The following is a 16294-nucleotide window of genomic DNA, read 5'->3' as shown; positions in this document are numbered from 1 at the left end:
ATATATATTTTTATATTTATATATATATATATATTTTTTTTTTTTTTTTGAGACAGGGTCTTGTTCTGTTGCCCAGGCTGGAGTGCAATGGCAAGATTTTGGCTTATTGCAACTCCCTGCCTCCTGGGTTCAAGGAATTCTCCTGCCTCAACCTCCCAAGTAGCTGAAACTACAGGCATGCACCACCACACTTGGCTAATTTTTGTATTTTTGGTAGAGATGGGGTTTTATCATGTTGGCCAGGCTGGTCTCAAACTCCTGACTTCATGTGATCCTCCCACTTTGGCCTCCCAAAGTGCTGGGATTACAGGCGTGAGCCACCATGCCCAGCCTGTATAATGCCTTTTTAAATGCTAGTTATTGGCCAGGCATGGTGGCTCATACCTGTAATCCCAGCACTTGGGGAGGCCAAGGCAGGAAGATTGCTGGAGGTTAGGAAATCAAGACCAGCCTGGGCAACATAGTGAGACCTATCACTACTAAAAATGATAATAATAAAAAAATTGGCCGGGCTGGTGGCATGTGCCTGTGGTCCCGGCTACTTGGGGAGCTGGGTTAGAAGGATCACTTAAGCCTGGGGATCACTTGAGCCCAGGAGGTTGAGGCTCCAGTGAACTATGATCACACCTCGCCGCACTCCAGCTGGTCAACAGAATGAGACCCTGTCTCAAAAAAATAAAAAATAAAATACTCTTTATTAAGGACTGTAGTATGACTTGATAAATAAATTTGAATGCTTAGTCTTACATTTGAGGAAATACCTATTTCCCATTTTAAAAAGCGTTCTGGTTTTGTTAAAACCACCTCCAATGTCTCTGAGAATTTTAGTGTTTTAAAATAGTAATATTTCTAATTATGTTAATAACTTAACACAGCAGTCCCCAACTTTCTTGGTATCGGAGACTGGTTTTGTGGAAGACAGTTTCAAAGATTGGGGGTGGAGGGGTGGTTTCAAGATGAAACTGTTCCACCTCAGATCATCAGGCATTAGATTCTCATAAGTGTACAACCTAGATCCCCCATATGTGCAGTTCACAATAAGGTTTGTGCTCCTTTGAGAGTCTAATGCCACTGCTGATCTTGCAGGAGACAGAGCTCAGGCATGATGCTTTCTCATCCGCCACTCACTTGCTGTGTGGCCTGGTTTCTGACAGGCCACAGACCGGTACCAGTCAGTGGACTAGGGGTTGCAAACCCCTGCCTTAACATATTATTGTGTATAAATCAAAGCTTAAGCTATGTTTTCAGGATTAAGTGTGAAACCAACAGCATTGTCCATTTATTTATCCAATGAACAGGTATCTGGGTTAGGACCCTGGGAATGCAGAATAAACAATATGGGGTCTCTCTCCTAATAAAACTCAGTCCAAAACAGAAGACAGATTTGCAAAACAGATAATGTGGTTTATTCATGTGACACACTTCAATTATCTACGGTTTTTCAGGCATAGTTCTAAATCCTAGTGACTCCAAAAATCCCTGCCCTCATATAAAACTTAGAGTGGTAGGCATTACAGCCTTGGGGACAGAACAGTGAATGTTGTGAAATGTTAGGTTGTAGAAGTCCAAGGCCAGGTGTGGTGGCTCTTGTCTGTAATCCCAGCACCTTGGGAGGCTGAGGTGGGCGGATCACCTGAGGTCAGGAGTTCAAGACCAGCCTGGCCAACATGGCTAACCGTCTCTACTGAAAAATACAAAAATTAGCTGGGCATGGTGGTACACACCTGTAATCCTAGCTACTCGGGAGGCTGAGGCAAGAGAAGAGCTTGAACCCAGGAGGCAGAGGTTGAGGTGAGCTGAGATTATACCACTACATCCAGCCTGGGCAACAAAGGGAGACTCCTTCTCAAAAAAAAAGATTGTTGAAGTCCAGGTTTTGAGGGAACGCATATTTTAGGATTCTGACTTTCTAGGTTAAGAATGCTAGATAAATAATGCCATTATGATATGAATGGGTTGCTTTTGACCCTATTAGTTTGTTTTTTGTTTTTGTGACAGAGTCTCACTCTGTTGTCCAGACTGGAGAGCAGTGGTGTGATCTTGGCTCACTGCAACCTCCACCTCCCTCGTGTTCAAGCGATTCTCTTGCCTCAGCCTCCTTAGTAGCTGCGACTACAAGCATGTGCTACCATGCCAGGCTAATTTTTTGTATTTTTAGTAGAGACGGATTTCACTGTGTTACCCAGGATGGTCTCGATCTCTTGACTTTGTGATCGTCCCGCCTCGGCCTCCCAAAGTGCTGGGATTACAGGCATGAACCACCTCGCCCAGCCCATATTAAGTTTTAATTGTTTGCACATTCTTTTCTGTTTTATTGAGATATGGCTATACAATAAGCTATACATATTTAAAATGCATAATTTGATATATTTTGACATGTATTTTGTGTGTGTGTGTGTGTGTGTGTGTGTGTGTATTCCCACATGAAACCATCACCACAATCAAAATAATGAGCCTATTCATCACACCCAAAGTTTCCTCATACCTTTTTACAATCTTGCCTCCTGTCTCCCACCTCCCCAGTTTCCAGGCAACTGGTTATCAGCTTTCTATCAATATAGATTAGTTTACACTTTCTAGAATTTTATATAAATGTAATCATATGATAGGTACTGTTTTTTGTTTGGCTTCTTTTACTCTTCCTAACTTTTTTGAGATTTCATTCGTGGTGGTGTCTGTATCCATAGTGTATTTCTTTTTATTGCTGAGAAATATTCTATTGTGTGGGTATATCGTAGTCTATCTGCTCATCTGTTGCTGGTCATTTGTGTTGTTTCTTGTTTGCAATATTCTTAATTTATTGATATCTTCAAGATATTTGGAACATTCAAGACAAAACAAAAAATACTTGCCTACAGTGTCTTAAAAGCTGGTATTTGTCATTTTAGAATAAATTTGATTATCAATTTTCCGTTATGTAGAATACTTGGATAGTGTTGCTCTAGGTAGATTTTTGTCTTGGCCAATAAGTTTTACATTGGTTTTCCCAGTCATTGAAACAAGATAAATAACTTCTAGTGTTCACAAGTTAGCAAACAGCTAGTATAAACTTAAACTAAAAATTTAATTTCTTACTGTAAGATACCTTCATTTGAAAACTAGTGTCATCCCTGCCAAGAGAAGCACTAATTCCAGAGGGAGTTATATTTGCGTAGCTCACCAGCTTCCTCCCCAAAGGACAACTAAATGAATTACTTAGAAAGATTAAAATGAAAAGAGCAAAGAATTGAGAGAGAATTAGAATGTCTTTAGTAGCAGAATCTAGTTTCAGAATCTCCCTAGTGGGATAAGAGATAAATGATAATCTCCAGGAATGCATATGATAACAGTTGTCCGTTATTTTATATAATAAATGTAACTTTCTTTAATTTCTGAAAAGTAATATGTAAGATTTTTTAACCAAACAATCATACACAAAAATCTGACTATATAACAAAGTGTGGGCTGGGTGAGGTGGCTCATGCCTGTAATACTAGCACTTTGGGAGGCCGAGATGGGTGGATCACCTGAGGTCAGGTGTTCAAAAAATTAGCCAGGCGTGGTAACCGGTACCTGTAATCCACCTACTCAGGAGACTGAGGCAGGAGAATCGCTTGAACCCGGGAGGCGGAAATTGCAGTGAGCCAAGATGGCACCACTGCACTCCAGCCTGGGGCGACAAGAGCAAGACTCCGTCTCAAAAAAAAAAAGGGGGGGCGCCGGACGCGGTGGCTCAAGCCTGTAATCCCAGCACTTTGGGAGGCCGAGGCGGGTGGATCACGAGGTCAAGAGATCGAGACCATCCTGGTCAACATGGTGAAACCCCGTCTCTACTAAAAATACAAAAAAATTAGCTGGGCATGGTGGCGCGTGCCTGTAATCCCAGCGACTCAGGAGGCTGGGGCAGGAGAATTGCCTGAACCCAGGAGGCGGAGGTTGCGGTGAGCCGAGATCGTGCCATTGCACTCCAGCCTGGGTAACAAGAGCGAAACTCCATCTCAAAAAAAAAAAAAGGAACAAAGTATGTTTGAATCCTTTTGTGCATTATAGCAAAAGCTTTTTGTATGGGTAATTGTCCCCTAATTTAAAGCCTGAGGGTAGACTTTTAAAAGATGAGATGATATTTCAACTGCATCTTAAAGGAATGAATAAGAGAAGTGCAGAAATTGGGACAAAAGCATTATTCTCAAGAGAGAAATATGGATATTTTAGGGATATTATTTTAGAACATCTTCAGTGGCAGAATCTAAGAATCTTTTTAAATATGAATATTTTAGGAAGCATCTAATGGTATACCTTAAGTACCTCAAATCCTTTTTGGAACAAGAGGATAAGAAATAAAAAAATACTTTTTATATTTTTTGGTAGCTGCTTATTGTCCAAACCCAACATTTTTAAAAAATTATGAATTGTTATTGAGGATGCTTTTGAGAAATTTAGTCAGTTATTTTATATAGAAGGTTCTTATGAAATATATCACTTGGCCAGGCGAGGTGGCTCACGCCTGTAATCCCAGCACTTTGGGAGGCCGAGGTGGGTGGATCACCTGAGGTCAGAAGTTCACGACCAGCCTGGCCAACATGGTGAAACCCTGTCTCTACTGAAAATACAAAAATTGTCTGAGTGTGGTGAAAGGTGCCTATTATCTCAGTTCCTCAGGAGGCTGAAGCAGGAGAATCGCTTAAACCCGGGGATTGGCGGTTTTGGTGAGCCGAGATCATGCCACTGCACCCCAGCATGGGTAACAAAATGAGACTGTGTCTCAAAAAGAAAAAAAAAAAAAGGGAAGAAATACATCGTTTGATTTTACAGGAAATCTATTTAAGTAACTATTGTGTTACTTGTTAATTTTAACAAGCTACAAGATTTTAGCTAAATATTGTGATGGAGTTCACTTAAGTAGAGACTTTGACACATTATAGGCAGGAGAACAAAAGAGTTAAAGTATAATAAGATAAATATAAATAGATTTTTTGTTATTTTATGTATTTTTTTTTTTTTGAGACAGAATCTCACACTGTCACCCAGGCTGAAGTACAGTGGTGCAATCATAGCTCACTGTAGCCTCAAACTCCTGGCCTCAAGTGATTCTCCTACCTTGGCCTCCCAAAGTGCCAAGATTATAGGCATGAGCTACTGTGTCTGGCCTTTTTTTTCACATAAATGAAAGTACTTTCATGTAAATGTCATTTTATTCTCAGAACTCTTAAAGGTAGACCAGGCAACCTAATATTTGAAGATAAGTGTAATTGAATAATGTGTGCAATGATAGTAACAACTTTAAAAGTGTCTTTTTTTAAGCATTTTCTTTTTCTTTTTCTTCTTTTTTTGGAGACAGCGTCTAGCTCTGTTGCCCAGGCTGGAGGGCAATGGCATGATCTGGGCTCACTGTAACCTCTGCCTCCCGGGTTCAAGCAATTCTCCTGCCTCAGCCTCCTGAGTAGCTGCAATTACAGGCGCATGCCACCACGCCCAGCTAATTTTTGTATTTTTAATAGAGACGGGGTTTTACCATATTGGTCACGCTGGTCTTGAACTCCTGACCTCAGGTGATCCACTGCCACAGCCTCCGAAAGTATTGGGATTACAGGCGTGAGCTACTGCGTCTGGCCTTTTTTTTTTTTTTTTTTTTAGGACAAAGTCTCACTCTGTTGCCCAGGCTGGAGTTCAGTGGCACAATCTGGGCTCACTGTAACCTCCGCCTCCCAGGTTCAGGCAATTCTCCTGCCTCAGCCTCCTGAGTAGCTGGGATTACAGGTGCGTGCCACCATGCCCAGTTAATTTTTGTATTTTTAGTAGAGATGAGGTTTCACCATGTTGGTCAGGCTGGTCTCAAACTCCTGACCTTGTGATCCACCTGCCTCGGCCTCCCAATGATCTTCTTAACAAGTAATAAAGTACCTCTTCTTTTATTGATGAGGAAACTACGGCTCAGACAGGTGTAGCAACTTGCTCCATATCAAATTGCTGGCAGGTGGTTGTATCTCAGTCAGCTGTGGCCACAGGAATAATGTGTCACTAACCACTACAAAAATCACAGCCACATCAAGCAAAAGCACTAAGTTACTAGCTCGTGGGTCTCCAGATCCCCTGTGGTAGCGCCACTCTACCGGTATCTTATCTATCTTTATCCTGGGACCACAGGCTAACCCCAGGCTTGACATTCTCATGACCATAACAGAAACACAAGGGACAAGCCCATTGTACATATCCTTTTGAAGCCTTTTGTCTTATCACACCCACCACTGTTCCTGTGGGCAAGCAAATCATATGGCCAAACCGAAAGTCAGGGTGTGGGAAATATAATCCCCTTTAGTGAACAGAGAAACATAACAGCGTAGACACAGGGAAGTGTGAAGAACCTGAGCCCTTAATGCAGCCTACCACAGTGGTGGAGCTTAGGTTTAAACCCATGTGTCTCAGCAGGGAGAGCCTATAGATTGTCTACTTGCTTTCTACCCATCTTTTAGTACCTAAAATCTGATTTTTAATATAGTTTTTGGTTGTTTACTCATTGTTTTGTAATTCAAGCTCTTCATTTATTCTGTATGACTAGCTATTTAGAAGAAACTAGTACATTTATTCATTGATGTCTCTCTATCCTTGATTCTTTCAGGCACGATTCTGGGTACAGGTGATGAGGGATTTGAGGAATGGGGTAAAACTTAAGAAGGTCCAAGAGCGGCAGTACAATCCGTTGCCCATTGAATATCAGCTCACCCCTTATGAGATGCTAATGGATGACATTCGCTGCAAAAGATATACTTTGCGAAAAGTGATGGTAAGTAACAAAACTGCTATGCCAGGCGTGGTGGCTCACTCCTGTAATCCCAGCACTTTGGGAGGTCGAGGCGAGTGGATCTCCTGAGGTCAGGAGTTCCAGACCAGCCTGACCAACATGGTGAAACCCCATCTCTACCAAAAAATATAAAAGTTAGTTGGGTGTGGTGGTGCACGCCTGTAGTTTCATCTACTTGAGAGGCTGAGGCAAGAGAATCTCTTGAACCCAGGAGGTGGAGGTTGCAGTGACCCAAGATCAAGCCACTGCACTCCAGCCTGGGCAACAGAGTGAGACCCTGCCTCAAAAAAGAAAAACAAAAAAATATTAATGGACTCAACTGGTTATTCATTTATAATTGCATTAATTAAAAATAGTTTTAATATTAAAATTTTTAAATTATTTCTTTTTATGCAAGTAACACTTGATCATTGTAGAAAATTTGGAAAGTACATTAAGCTTAAAGAAGGAAAGTTATGAACATATAATTCCATAACCCAGAGAGAAATTTTGTTAACATGATGATTGATAACTGTTAGCCTTATTTCTCTGCACTTTATTTGGACAAAATGAGTTAATATAGAATGCTTTGTTTTATTACCAGTTGTTTTGCTTAACATATTGTGATTATTTTTTCCATGTCATTATTTATTCAACATTATCATTTCTAAATGGCTACGTCTTTTCCAGCTTATGGCTATTCCAGAGTTTATTAAACTAATCATCTTGTGTCCCATTATAAGCAGCATATTTTGTGTATCTTTGTATGTAAATCTTTTCAAATAGCCACCATGAAATCCTTACATTCCTAGAAGTGGAATATCTAGTTCATTAGCAAATTCGTACAGCTCTGTCTTTAAACTATATCCTGATTCTGACCACTTCTCTCCATTTCCACTTGAGGTATTTTTTTTTTTTTTTTTTTTTTTTTTTTGAGACAGGGTCTTGCTCTGTCACCCAGGCTAAAGTGGAGTGGCAAGATTACAGCTTCACTGCAGCTTCAACTTCCCATGTTCCAGGGATCCTCCCACCTCAGCCTCCCTCGTAGTTGGGACCATAGGCGTGCACCACCACGCCGGGCTAGTGTTTTTTGTATTTTTTTGTAGAAACGGAGTTTCACCATGTTGCCCAGGCTTCTCTCAAATCCCTGACTGAGCTCAAGTGACCCACCTGCATCTGCCTCTGCCTCCCAAAGTGCTGGGATTATAGCCGTGAGCACTTGGCCAAAATATCTTCTATTCCAAGCCACCATTATCTCTCATCAGACTATGACAGTAACCTCTAAATGGCCTTCCTGCTTTTACCCTTGCCCCCTTTCAACTTGTTTTTCCCAAAAACAGCCAAGTAGGCTTCTTTTTTTTTTTTTTTTTTTTTTTTTTTTTTTGTAGTCATCCACGTTTCTGTTTATATATAGTATATAGAACAACAAATTCAGGAACTAAGGGAAAGTAACATATAAAACCTTAATAGGAAATAGAGATTATAAAACACTACCATTTGATTTTTTTATAGTGAAGCAAATACTTCAATATTCTAATATTTTTACTCACTTGCTAAATAAAGCACACAACTCAAAATGCTAAGTAATTGTCTAAATCTTTTAAAGAATAAAACGTTAGTGAAAAACCAAAATTGCTTAGTAAGGTATGTATAACTTTATTACCTATCCTAGACATCAAGATGATCATAGTTAATACCAACTTAAGCTTTACAGAATACTGTTTTAGGCCAAATATTGATATATTAAATGAACGTATCAGAGAATCTTATATTTATGGCATCAGGTTATGTTATAAAGATCTATTCAAAATCATTTTTTGTCAAAGTTTAAACACTGGAACAAAAGTCAAGTTGTTTCTAAATGAGATACAAAAGGATTCTTGCTAATAGTACAAATTTTGTCCCCTGGGTAATACTTTTTGTTTTTTTGAGACAGAGTCTCTCTTTGTTGCCAGGCTGGAGTGCAGCGGTGCGATCTCTGCTCATTGGAACTTCCGCCTCCTGGGTTCAAGTGATTCTCCTGCTTCAGCCTCCCAAGTAACTGGGACTACAGGTGCATGCCACCATGCCCAGTTTTTTTTTTTTTATTCTTTAAAGTATAGACGGGGTTTCACCATGTTGGCCAGGATGGTCTCAATCTCCTGACCTTGAGATCCACCCGCATCGGTCTCCCAAAGTGCTGGGACTACAGGCATGACTCACTGTACCTGGCCGTCTTTTGCTTTTTAAAAAAAAATTATTTCAATTTTTATTTTAGATCCAGGGAACACATGGGCAGGTTTGTTAGCTGGGTATACTAGGTTTGTGATGCTGAGGTTTGGGGTACGGGTGATCCCCTCACTCAGGTAGTCAGCAGAGTACCCAGTAGGTAGTTTTCAGCTCTTGCTCCCCACCCTACCTCCCCAGTGTCTACTGTTCCCATGTGTTCTTGGGTATTACTGTTTTCAAGTTTTTTTCTTTACATGAAGCCACTGAAAGCAAACATATGTCATACTTATAGGTTACTTTGTACATTTATCATTCTATTAATGAATGTCTTAAGTAATTAAGCAGTATATTAAGGCCATAAACCAAGTCACTATCTCATATCAAAGGACTATTGTTATTCAATTATCTAAAAAATTCATTTTAATGGGTTACGTTACAGGGTTGAGGTCAGCCTACAGACACAAAATAGGTTAATTAAAATATTTTTTTCAGATCAGCTTTTAATTTTTTCACTGGAGTAGGATTTGGAGGTGGGGATACTAAATGTGGCAGGGTTCAACAAATTTACAGTTTATCAAAAGGTTCTTAAAGAACACAATGATAGCATATACTTTAATTCTTAGAGCACAAACCCTTATATCGATGGTCACAGAAAAATACTGTAATGCTTTAAACAAAAGTTTTAAAATACATCAATGATGCAAGTTTCAAACAAAATGTAGTGATCTACATGTACTTAACTGTCCTTTCATCAAGCTTTTAGAAACGCAATCAGTCTTCACTGTCTGAGCAAATGAGTTTTAGTTTCTTCATGGTCCTCCATCTGTCTTTTAACATGACACTTGTCCGGTTGTTGAATTTATAATGCAACAGTATTTTAGACCAGTTTCCCTCTCCAAATTTCCTCACGCCAGATCTCAAATTCTTGTCTTCTTCGCAAAGCCATGCCTGTCTTTTTCTAGCTCGATGTTTTTCAGGAGTCACCGGTTGACTTTCTGAAACAGGTATTCTACTTTCAGTGGCTCTTCTACTTTCTTTTTTCTTTTTTGCACTTTGAAGAGTTCCTACTCTTCTTTCTTTACTAAGGTCTTGTTGCTGGGTTCCATGCTTCAACTTAGATAAGAAAAGATTCTTGTGAGACCTCAATAAGGATACTGTACCCTCTGAGGATTCAGTTACTGCAGACTGTTTGTCACTAACACTTTTTCTTGTATCCAAATTAGCTTCAGTTTCCATTTCAACATCATTACCATTAGGTTTATCTTGAGAAGTTATTGTTCTTGCTCTTTTACTTTCTACTACTTTTGCTGCTGCCTTCATTAGAAAGGTTGATGATTTTTCACTTAGCACATAATTCACATAACTCTTAATTTTCTCCATCATGTGGTTGTAACTGAAGTGTTGAAAAACAGAATGGTATGTATCTTTCTGAGAGATTATCATAAGCAATTTCCTTTTTAAAGGCGCGTAAGAATTTGGATCACCAAATATTCTTTCAAAGACTTCTTCTGCTTCCTTAAAGTTCCCGTTTTCCATACAAACAGCTATAGCCTGAACTTCCATTAAATTCTGTATTTCTTCGTGAAGTTTGTCATGTTCCTTTTCAATCGAACCCCAAATCATCAGGGCTGATTCCAAGGGTGTAATTCGTTCATCATTTTCAAACTGTGCATCCTCGGCGCTGTCGCGGGTCTGGCGAAAGTCCTCGGAGCGGCCGTCGCGGAAAGCTCGGCAAAGAGAGAGGCAGAGGAAATCGAGCATCCAGCCGGCAACCACAGCCTCGGCCTCAGCCACAAGGCCAGCATCCTCCTCCTCCTCTGGAGCCCCCAACTGCACCTGGCACTCGAGCAGTTCCTGGCACTCGAACTGCTCCTCGTCGTTTCTCTCCGTTTCTGCTATCCGCTCCTCGGTAGCGTCGGCATCCCTACCATCCGCACAGCCCCGGGGACTCCGAGCAGCTGAGGAGGCGTCCTCCGCCATGTCAAACCCCAAGTAGGCTTCTTAAGTAAAAGATACGATCGTGTTATTGCTCTATTCAGAATCTTCCTCTGGCTCTTCATCACACTCAGAAGAAACTCTATGTCCTTACCGTGGCTGGCACAGCCTACACAGCTGGATCCAGGTTACCTCTCAGACCTCATCTCCTACTATGCCTCCCTGCTGGGTTCTCCTCGTTAATCACCCTGATCTATGCCAGTGTCTCAGCAGTGCCTGGTGTGCTCCTGCAATAGACCCTTTGCCTTGGATATTCCTTCTCTCAGGAACTGTCGTTTCCCACATAGCCATATAATTTGTCTCTTTACTTTTCAGGCCTGTGCTCAAGTTTCCCCTCATTAGAAGAGTCTTCTCTCTCTGCTCTCATGTTTCACTAGCTGAAATTGCCATGTATTTCCAGATTTATTGTCCGTCTCCCTTACAAAGACAAGAACTTAGTTATTCTCACTGTTTATCTATCCCCTTTAACAAGAACATGTGCCTGACATGCAACCAAATACTGAATACAGTGCTCAATAAATAGTTACGGGATGGATTAATGAATTCCATCCACATTTTTGAGGGAGTTTGATCAAAGTTATTTTATATTGGAAAGTTCTTATGAAACATGTAACACCTGTTTGTTTTTTGTTTTTGAGACAGTCTTACTGTTTTTACCCAGGCTGGAGTGCAGTGATGCAATCTCAGCTCACTACAACCTCCGCCTCCCAGATTCAAGTGATTCTCATGCCTCAGCCTCGCAAGTAGCTGGATTACAGGCACGTACCACCACATTTGGCTAATTTTTGTATTTTTAGTAGAGACGGGGCTTCGCCATGTTGCCCAGCTGGTCTTGAACTCCTGATCTCAGGTGATCTGCCCACCTCAGCCTCCCAAAGTGCTGGGATCATGGGTGTGAACCACTGTGCCCAACCATATCACTTGGTTTTGTAGTAAATTGGTTTAAGTGGCTATTTGAGCTGCTTGTTAATTTTAATAAGCTATAGCATCTCAACTGTTATATAATATTAGTTATTATATATAACATTATACTATATACAACATTATTATAGCATAAATTTATATTTATTTATAATAAATATAATTATTTTGTATATATATAACAAATATATAGAATATAATTAAATATATAATATTTATATGTTATATATAACATTATACTATTAATGTTAACTAATTTCACTTTTCATCAAATCTGATTTACTTTACAGATGAGGAAACTGAAATTTAGAGATGCTCAGTAGTAACATCCCAAGTTCAGACAGCTGGTTACAAGGCAGAGCTGAGGGTCAGCCTTATTCTGTCTGGCCCCAGCAAAGCCTATGCTGTGTGCTACGTACATATTGCCCAGTCACCCTCAGAAATACTGTGATGATGATTATTTATAACAGAATAGTTTTGCCCATTGCTTCACACCTTTGCACAAACTGGGTATCCTTTGGGGCTGACCAATTTGACTGAAAGAAAATATTGTTTCATTTTTAAAATCTACATTTCTTTCATGCATTTAAACATTTAAAAACCTTTGCTAACTGTTTGTATTTCTTAATTTCATTTTAATTGAATAAATATGTGTTAAGCACTTTTCATGTAGTAGACCTTACTCTGACTCTGGAAGAACATATTACAATCTCTGTTCTCTCGAAGCTTCCAGTATTTTGGGAGCCACTGATAACCAGCAGGGGAGGAGCTGAGTAGGGGGTGAAAAAACACACAAACACACACAAAACATTGTATTCAAAGACCAAGAAACAATGGGATCTGACACATGAGAACAACAAAAACAACTTGCCATCATTAGAGGATAGAACAGAATGCAGGAGACTGGAGAGGTGAGATGAAAAGACAGCTCAGGACAGAAGCTGTGCAGCCTCAGTACTGAAGGATGAGTAGGAGAATCTGCCAAAACAAAGACGAGCAAGGCATAGCCAGAGAAGGCTGGGAAGTCAGGGGAAGTGGAGGTGCAGCTGCAAAGAGCAGGCAGTGTTTCAGAGAGGTCAAATGAGCACTGTGAAATGGTTAACAGATTTAGCAACATGGAAATTATTTGATTCTTTTATTAAAGTAAAAGAGAGAAACCTCAGATTTTAGGGTGGTAGGTAAGGCAATGGTGATAGTGAGTATACAGTATGAGTTTCTTTAAAGAAGCATTTAAAAGAAGACGAAAGATTGTATCTGGAGGAACACACAGGGTATTTCCTTGGATGTGTGTGCTGTGGCTTGTGTACCCAACCCCCTATTAATAATTTCCAGTTTTCATTGTTTTAATCTGTATTATGATGAACATTCAAATGCAAATATCCAATTATCACCATGGTTTAAATTTTTATTGGTAAGATGAATAGACCAAATAAAATGCACATTTTCTTTTTTAATAATGTACCTTTTAAATTTTAGTACTTAATATTTTGCAAAATTTCTCTCTAGAAGGGTTGTGCCAGTTTACATGTTCGTTAGTTTCGCAGGACCATTCCTATTGCCGATACTGGGTTATCTTTTTCAAATATATACCTATTAGAACTTTGTCCTCTCTAATTGGGTGAGCACTTAATGTTAATGTCAGGTGATTTTCCTTCTTATCCAGAAGGAATTATTAAAAAATTCATATTAGTGTTAAAATAAGTCCTACTAGATCATTAACATTGCTGTTTGTTTTATCATTAATGTATTTTACCTGTCATCTTTGACATTGCTAAATCTTTTTTTTTGTTGTTTGTTTTTCTTAGTTTTTAGCGGATAGTTTTACACTGCAGGAATCTTTATCTTTTTATCAGAGAAAATAATTGTGCTAAATAGTAGTCATACTAAGAATTAAGATAGATTCCTTTCGAAGTTGCTGATTTAACAATTCTAGGAATCTGTATGTTATAAGCACCCTAAGTGAGGCTTAGGGAAGTAATGGTGAGTGATAGACAGAATGACAAAGAACTGTGCATCCCAAATGGAAAATGTTTACAAACAGAGAAAATTATATTTTTCCTGTGGTAAATAAAAGACATTTATTGATTGATTGAAACAGAGTCTTGCTCTGTTGCCTGGGCTGGAGCACAGTGACACAGTCACGGCTCACCACAGCCTTGACCACCCCAGCTCAAGCAGTTCACCCACCTCGGCTTCCTGAGTAGCTGAGACTACAAGTGCACACCACCACACATGGTAATTTCTTTTAATATTTTTGTAGAGATAGATAATTTTATGTTGCCCAGGCTGGTCTTGAACTCCTAGGCTTAAGCAGTCCTCTTGCCTCAGCCTTCCAAAGTGCTAGGATTATAGGCATGAGCCACCACACCTAGCCTAAAAGGCTTTTAAAATAACTCTGATTTTTTTCTTGCAGTTTTCTTTTTTATTATATATATTTTTAATGAAGATAAAATTCACATAACATAAAATTACCCATTTTAAATGTACAGTTCAGTACCATTTAGTATATTGCCAAGGTTATACAATATACTAAATCATGTTGAGGTACTTTACCGCTTCTTTTGTTTTGAGGTGGAGTTTCACTCTTGTTGCCTAGACTGGAGTGCAGTGGTGTGATCTCGGCTTACCACAACCTCTGCCTCCTAGGTTCAAGCAATTCTCCTGCCTCAGCCTCCCAAGCAGCTGGGATTACAGGCATGTGCCACCATGCCTGGCTAATTTTGTATTTTTAGTAGAGATGGGGTTTCTCCATGTTGGTCAGGCTGGTCTTGAACTCCTGACCTCAGGTGATCCACCCTCTTTGGCCTTCCAAAGTGCTAGGATTACAGGTGTGAGCCACCGCGCCTGGTGAGGTGCTTTAGTCCTTCTTATGGCTGTACAGATATATCATAATTTGTTTATTCATGACCCAAATGGACATTTGGGTTTTTTCCGATTGAGTTCTTTCCTTTTCACTAACATGAGTAGTGCTGCAGTGAATAGTCTTGTACAAGGTTTTGTTTGAATACCTGTTTTCAGTTATTTGGAGTATATACCTGGGAGTGGAGTGGCTGGATAATATAGTAATTCTATGTTTGGCTTATTGAGAAACTGCCAAACTGTGTTCCACAGCAGTTAAACCAATTAATATTCCCACCAGCAGTGTATGAGGGCCCCAGTTTCTCCTATCCTTGCCAACACTTGCTGTTGTCCATTTTGGTTTTAATTATAGCTACCCTAGCAGTGTAACATGATATCTCATGGTGGTTTTGATTTGCGTTTCCCTGATGACTCACGTCATACATGTTTGATGTGCTTGTGGACCATTTGTATATATTTGAAGAAATGTCTGTTCAGATTTTGTATTTAAAAAATTTTTAATTTAGATTTGGGGGTGCACGTGCCTGTTTGTTACATTGCATGCTGGTGGAGATTGGGTTTCTAGTATACTCATCACCTAAATAGTGAACATTGTACCTGACAGGTAATTTTTCAACCCTGACCCCCTACTCTCAACCTCCCCACTTTTGGAGTGCTCACTGTTTCTGTCTTTGAGTCCATGTGTACTCATTATTAGCTTTCACTTACAAGTAAGAACATGTGGTATTTGGTTTTCTGTTTCTGAGTTAGTTCACTTAGGATAATGGCCTTCAGCTCCATCCATGCTGCTGCAAAGGACATGATTTCATTCTTTTTTTTATGGCTGTGTTGTACTCATTTTTTAATTGGGTTGTTTGTATTTTTGCTGTTAAGTTGTAACAATTCTTTGTATATTCTGGATAGTGGACTACTGGCAGATACATAATTTGCAAGTATTTTCTCCCATTCTGCAAACTGTCTTTTCACTTCCTTGTTAGTTTCCTTTGATGCACAAAAGGTTTTAATTTTGCTGAAATACAGTTTATGTATTTTTGCCTTCTGTCGCTTGTGATTTTGGTGTCATATCTAAGAATTCATTACCAAATCCAGTTCATGAAGATCTTCCCTTATGTTCTCATCTGAGACATTTATAAATAGTTTTAACTCTTATATTTAGGTCTTTAATCTCTTTTTTTTAGTTAATTTATATATATAATGGTGTGAGGCAAGGGTCAAACATTATTCTCTGTCAGAATCCCAATGTCATTTTTTTTTTTGGCAGAAATAGAAAAATCGATTCAAAAATTCTTATGGAATCTCAAGAAATCCCAAATAATCAAAACAATCTTGAAAAAGAAAAAGTTGGTGGACTCACACATCCCCATTTTACAACTTACAACAAAGCTATAGTAGCTAAAACAGTGTAGGATAGAAAAACAGAATCCAGAGTACAAAAACAAACCCATACACCTATGTTTAATCAATTTATGACAAGGGTGCCAAGACCATTAAATAGAGAAATAATAGGTCTCCTCATCAAATGATATTAGAACAGCTTGTTAACAACATGCAAAG

The 16294-nt window shown here is 39.3% G+C and overlaps 1 protein-coding gene and 1 pseudogene across 5 annotated transcripts in view; one reads left to right on the top strand and one right to left on the bottom strand.

Annotated features, from left to right (window-relative positions):
* Positions 1 to 16294, top strand: part of SPIRE1 (spire type actin nucleation factor 1) — a 206589-nt gene that overhangs the window by 135574 nt on the left and 54721 nt on the right. For all 4 annotated transcript variants that reach the window (XM_032293432.1, XM_032293430.1, XM_032293431.1 and 1 more), the window contains exon 6: positions 6596 to 6760. In XM_032293432.1, the coding sequence (XP_032149323.1) occupies positions 6596 to 6760 (165 nt within the window). The remainder of the gene's footprint in view (positions 1 to 6595; positions 6761 to 16294) is intronic.
* Positions 9248 to 10949, bottom strand: LOC116561561 (annotated as a pseudogene). Its single transcript, XR_004273484.1, has one exon. The product of XR_004273484.1 is annotated as a telomeric repeat-binding factor 1 pseudogene (transcript).

Source organism: Sapajus apella, unplaced genomic scaffold (assembly GCF_009761245.1).
Source record: "Sapajus apella isolate SASKATOON/1434 unplaced genomic scaffold, GSC_monkey_1.0 scaffold29, whole genome shotgun sequence".
NCBI lineage: Eukaryota > Metazoa > Chordata > Mammalia > Primates > Cebidae > Sapajus > Sapajus apella.
This window is presented reverse-complemented; position numbering and strand designations above follow the sequence as displayed.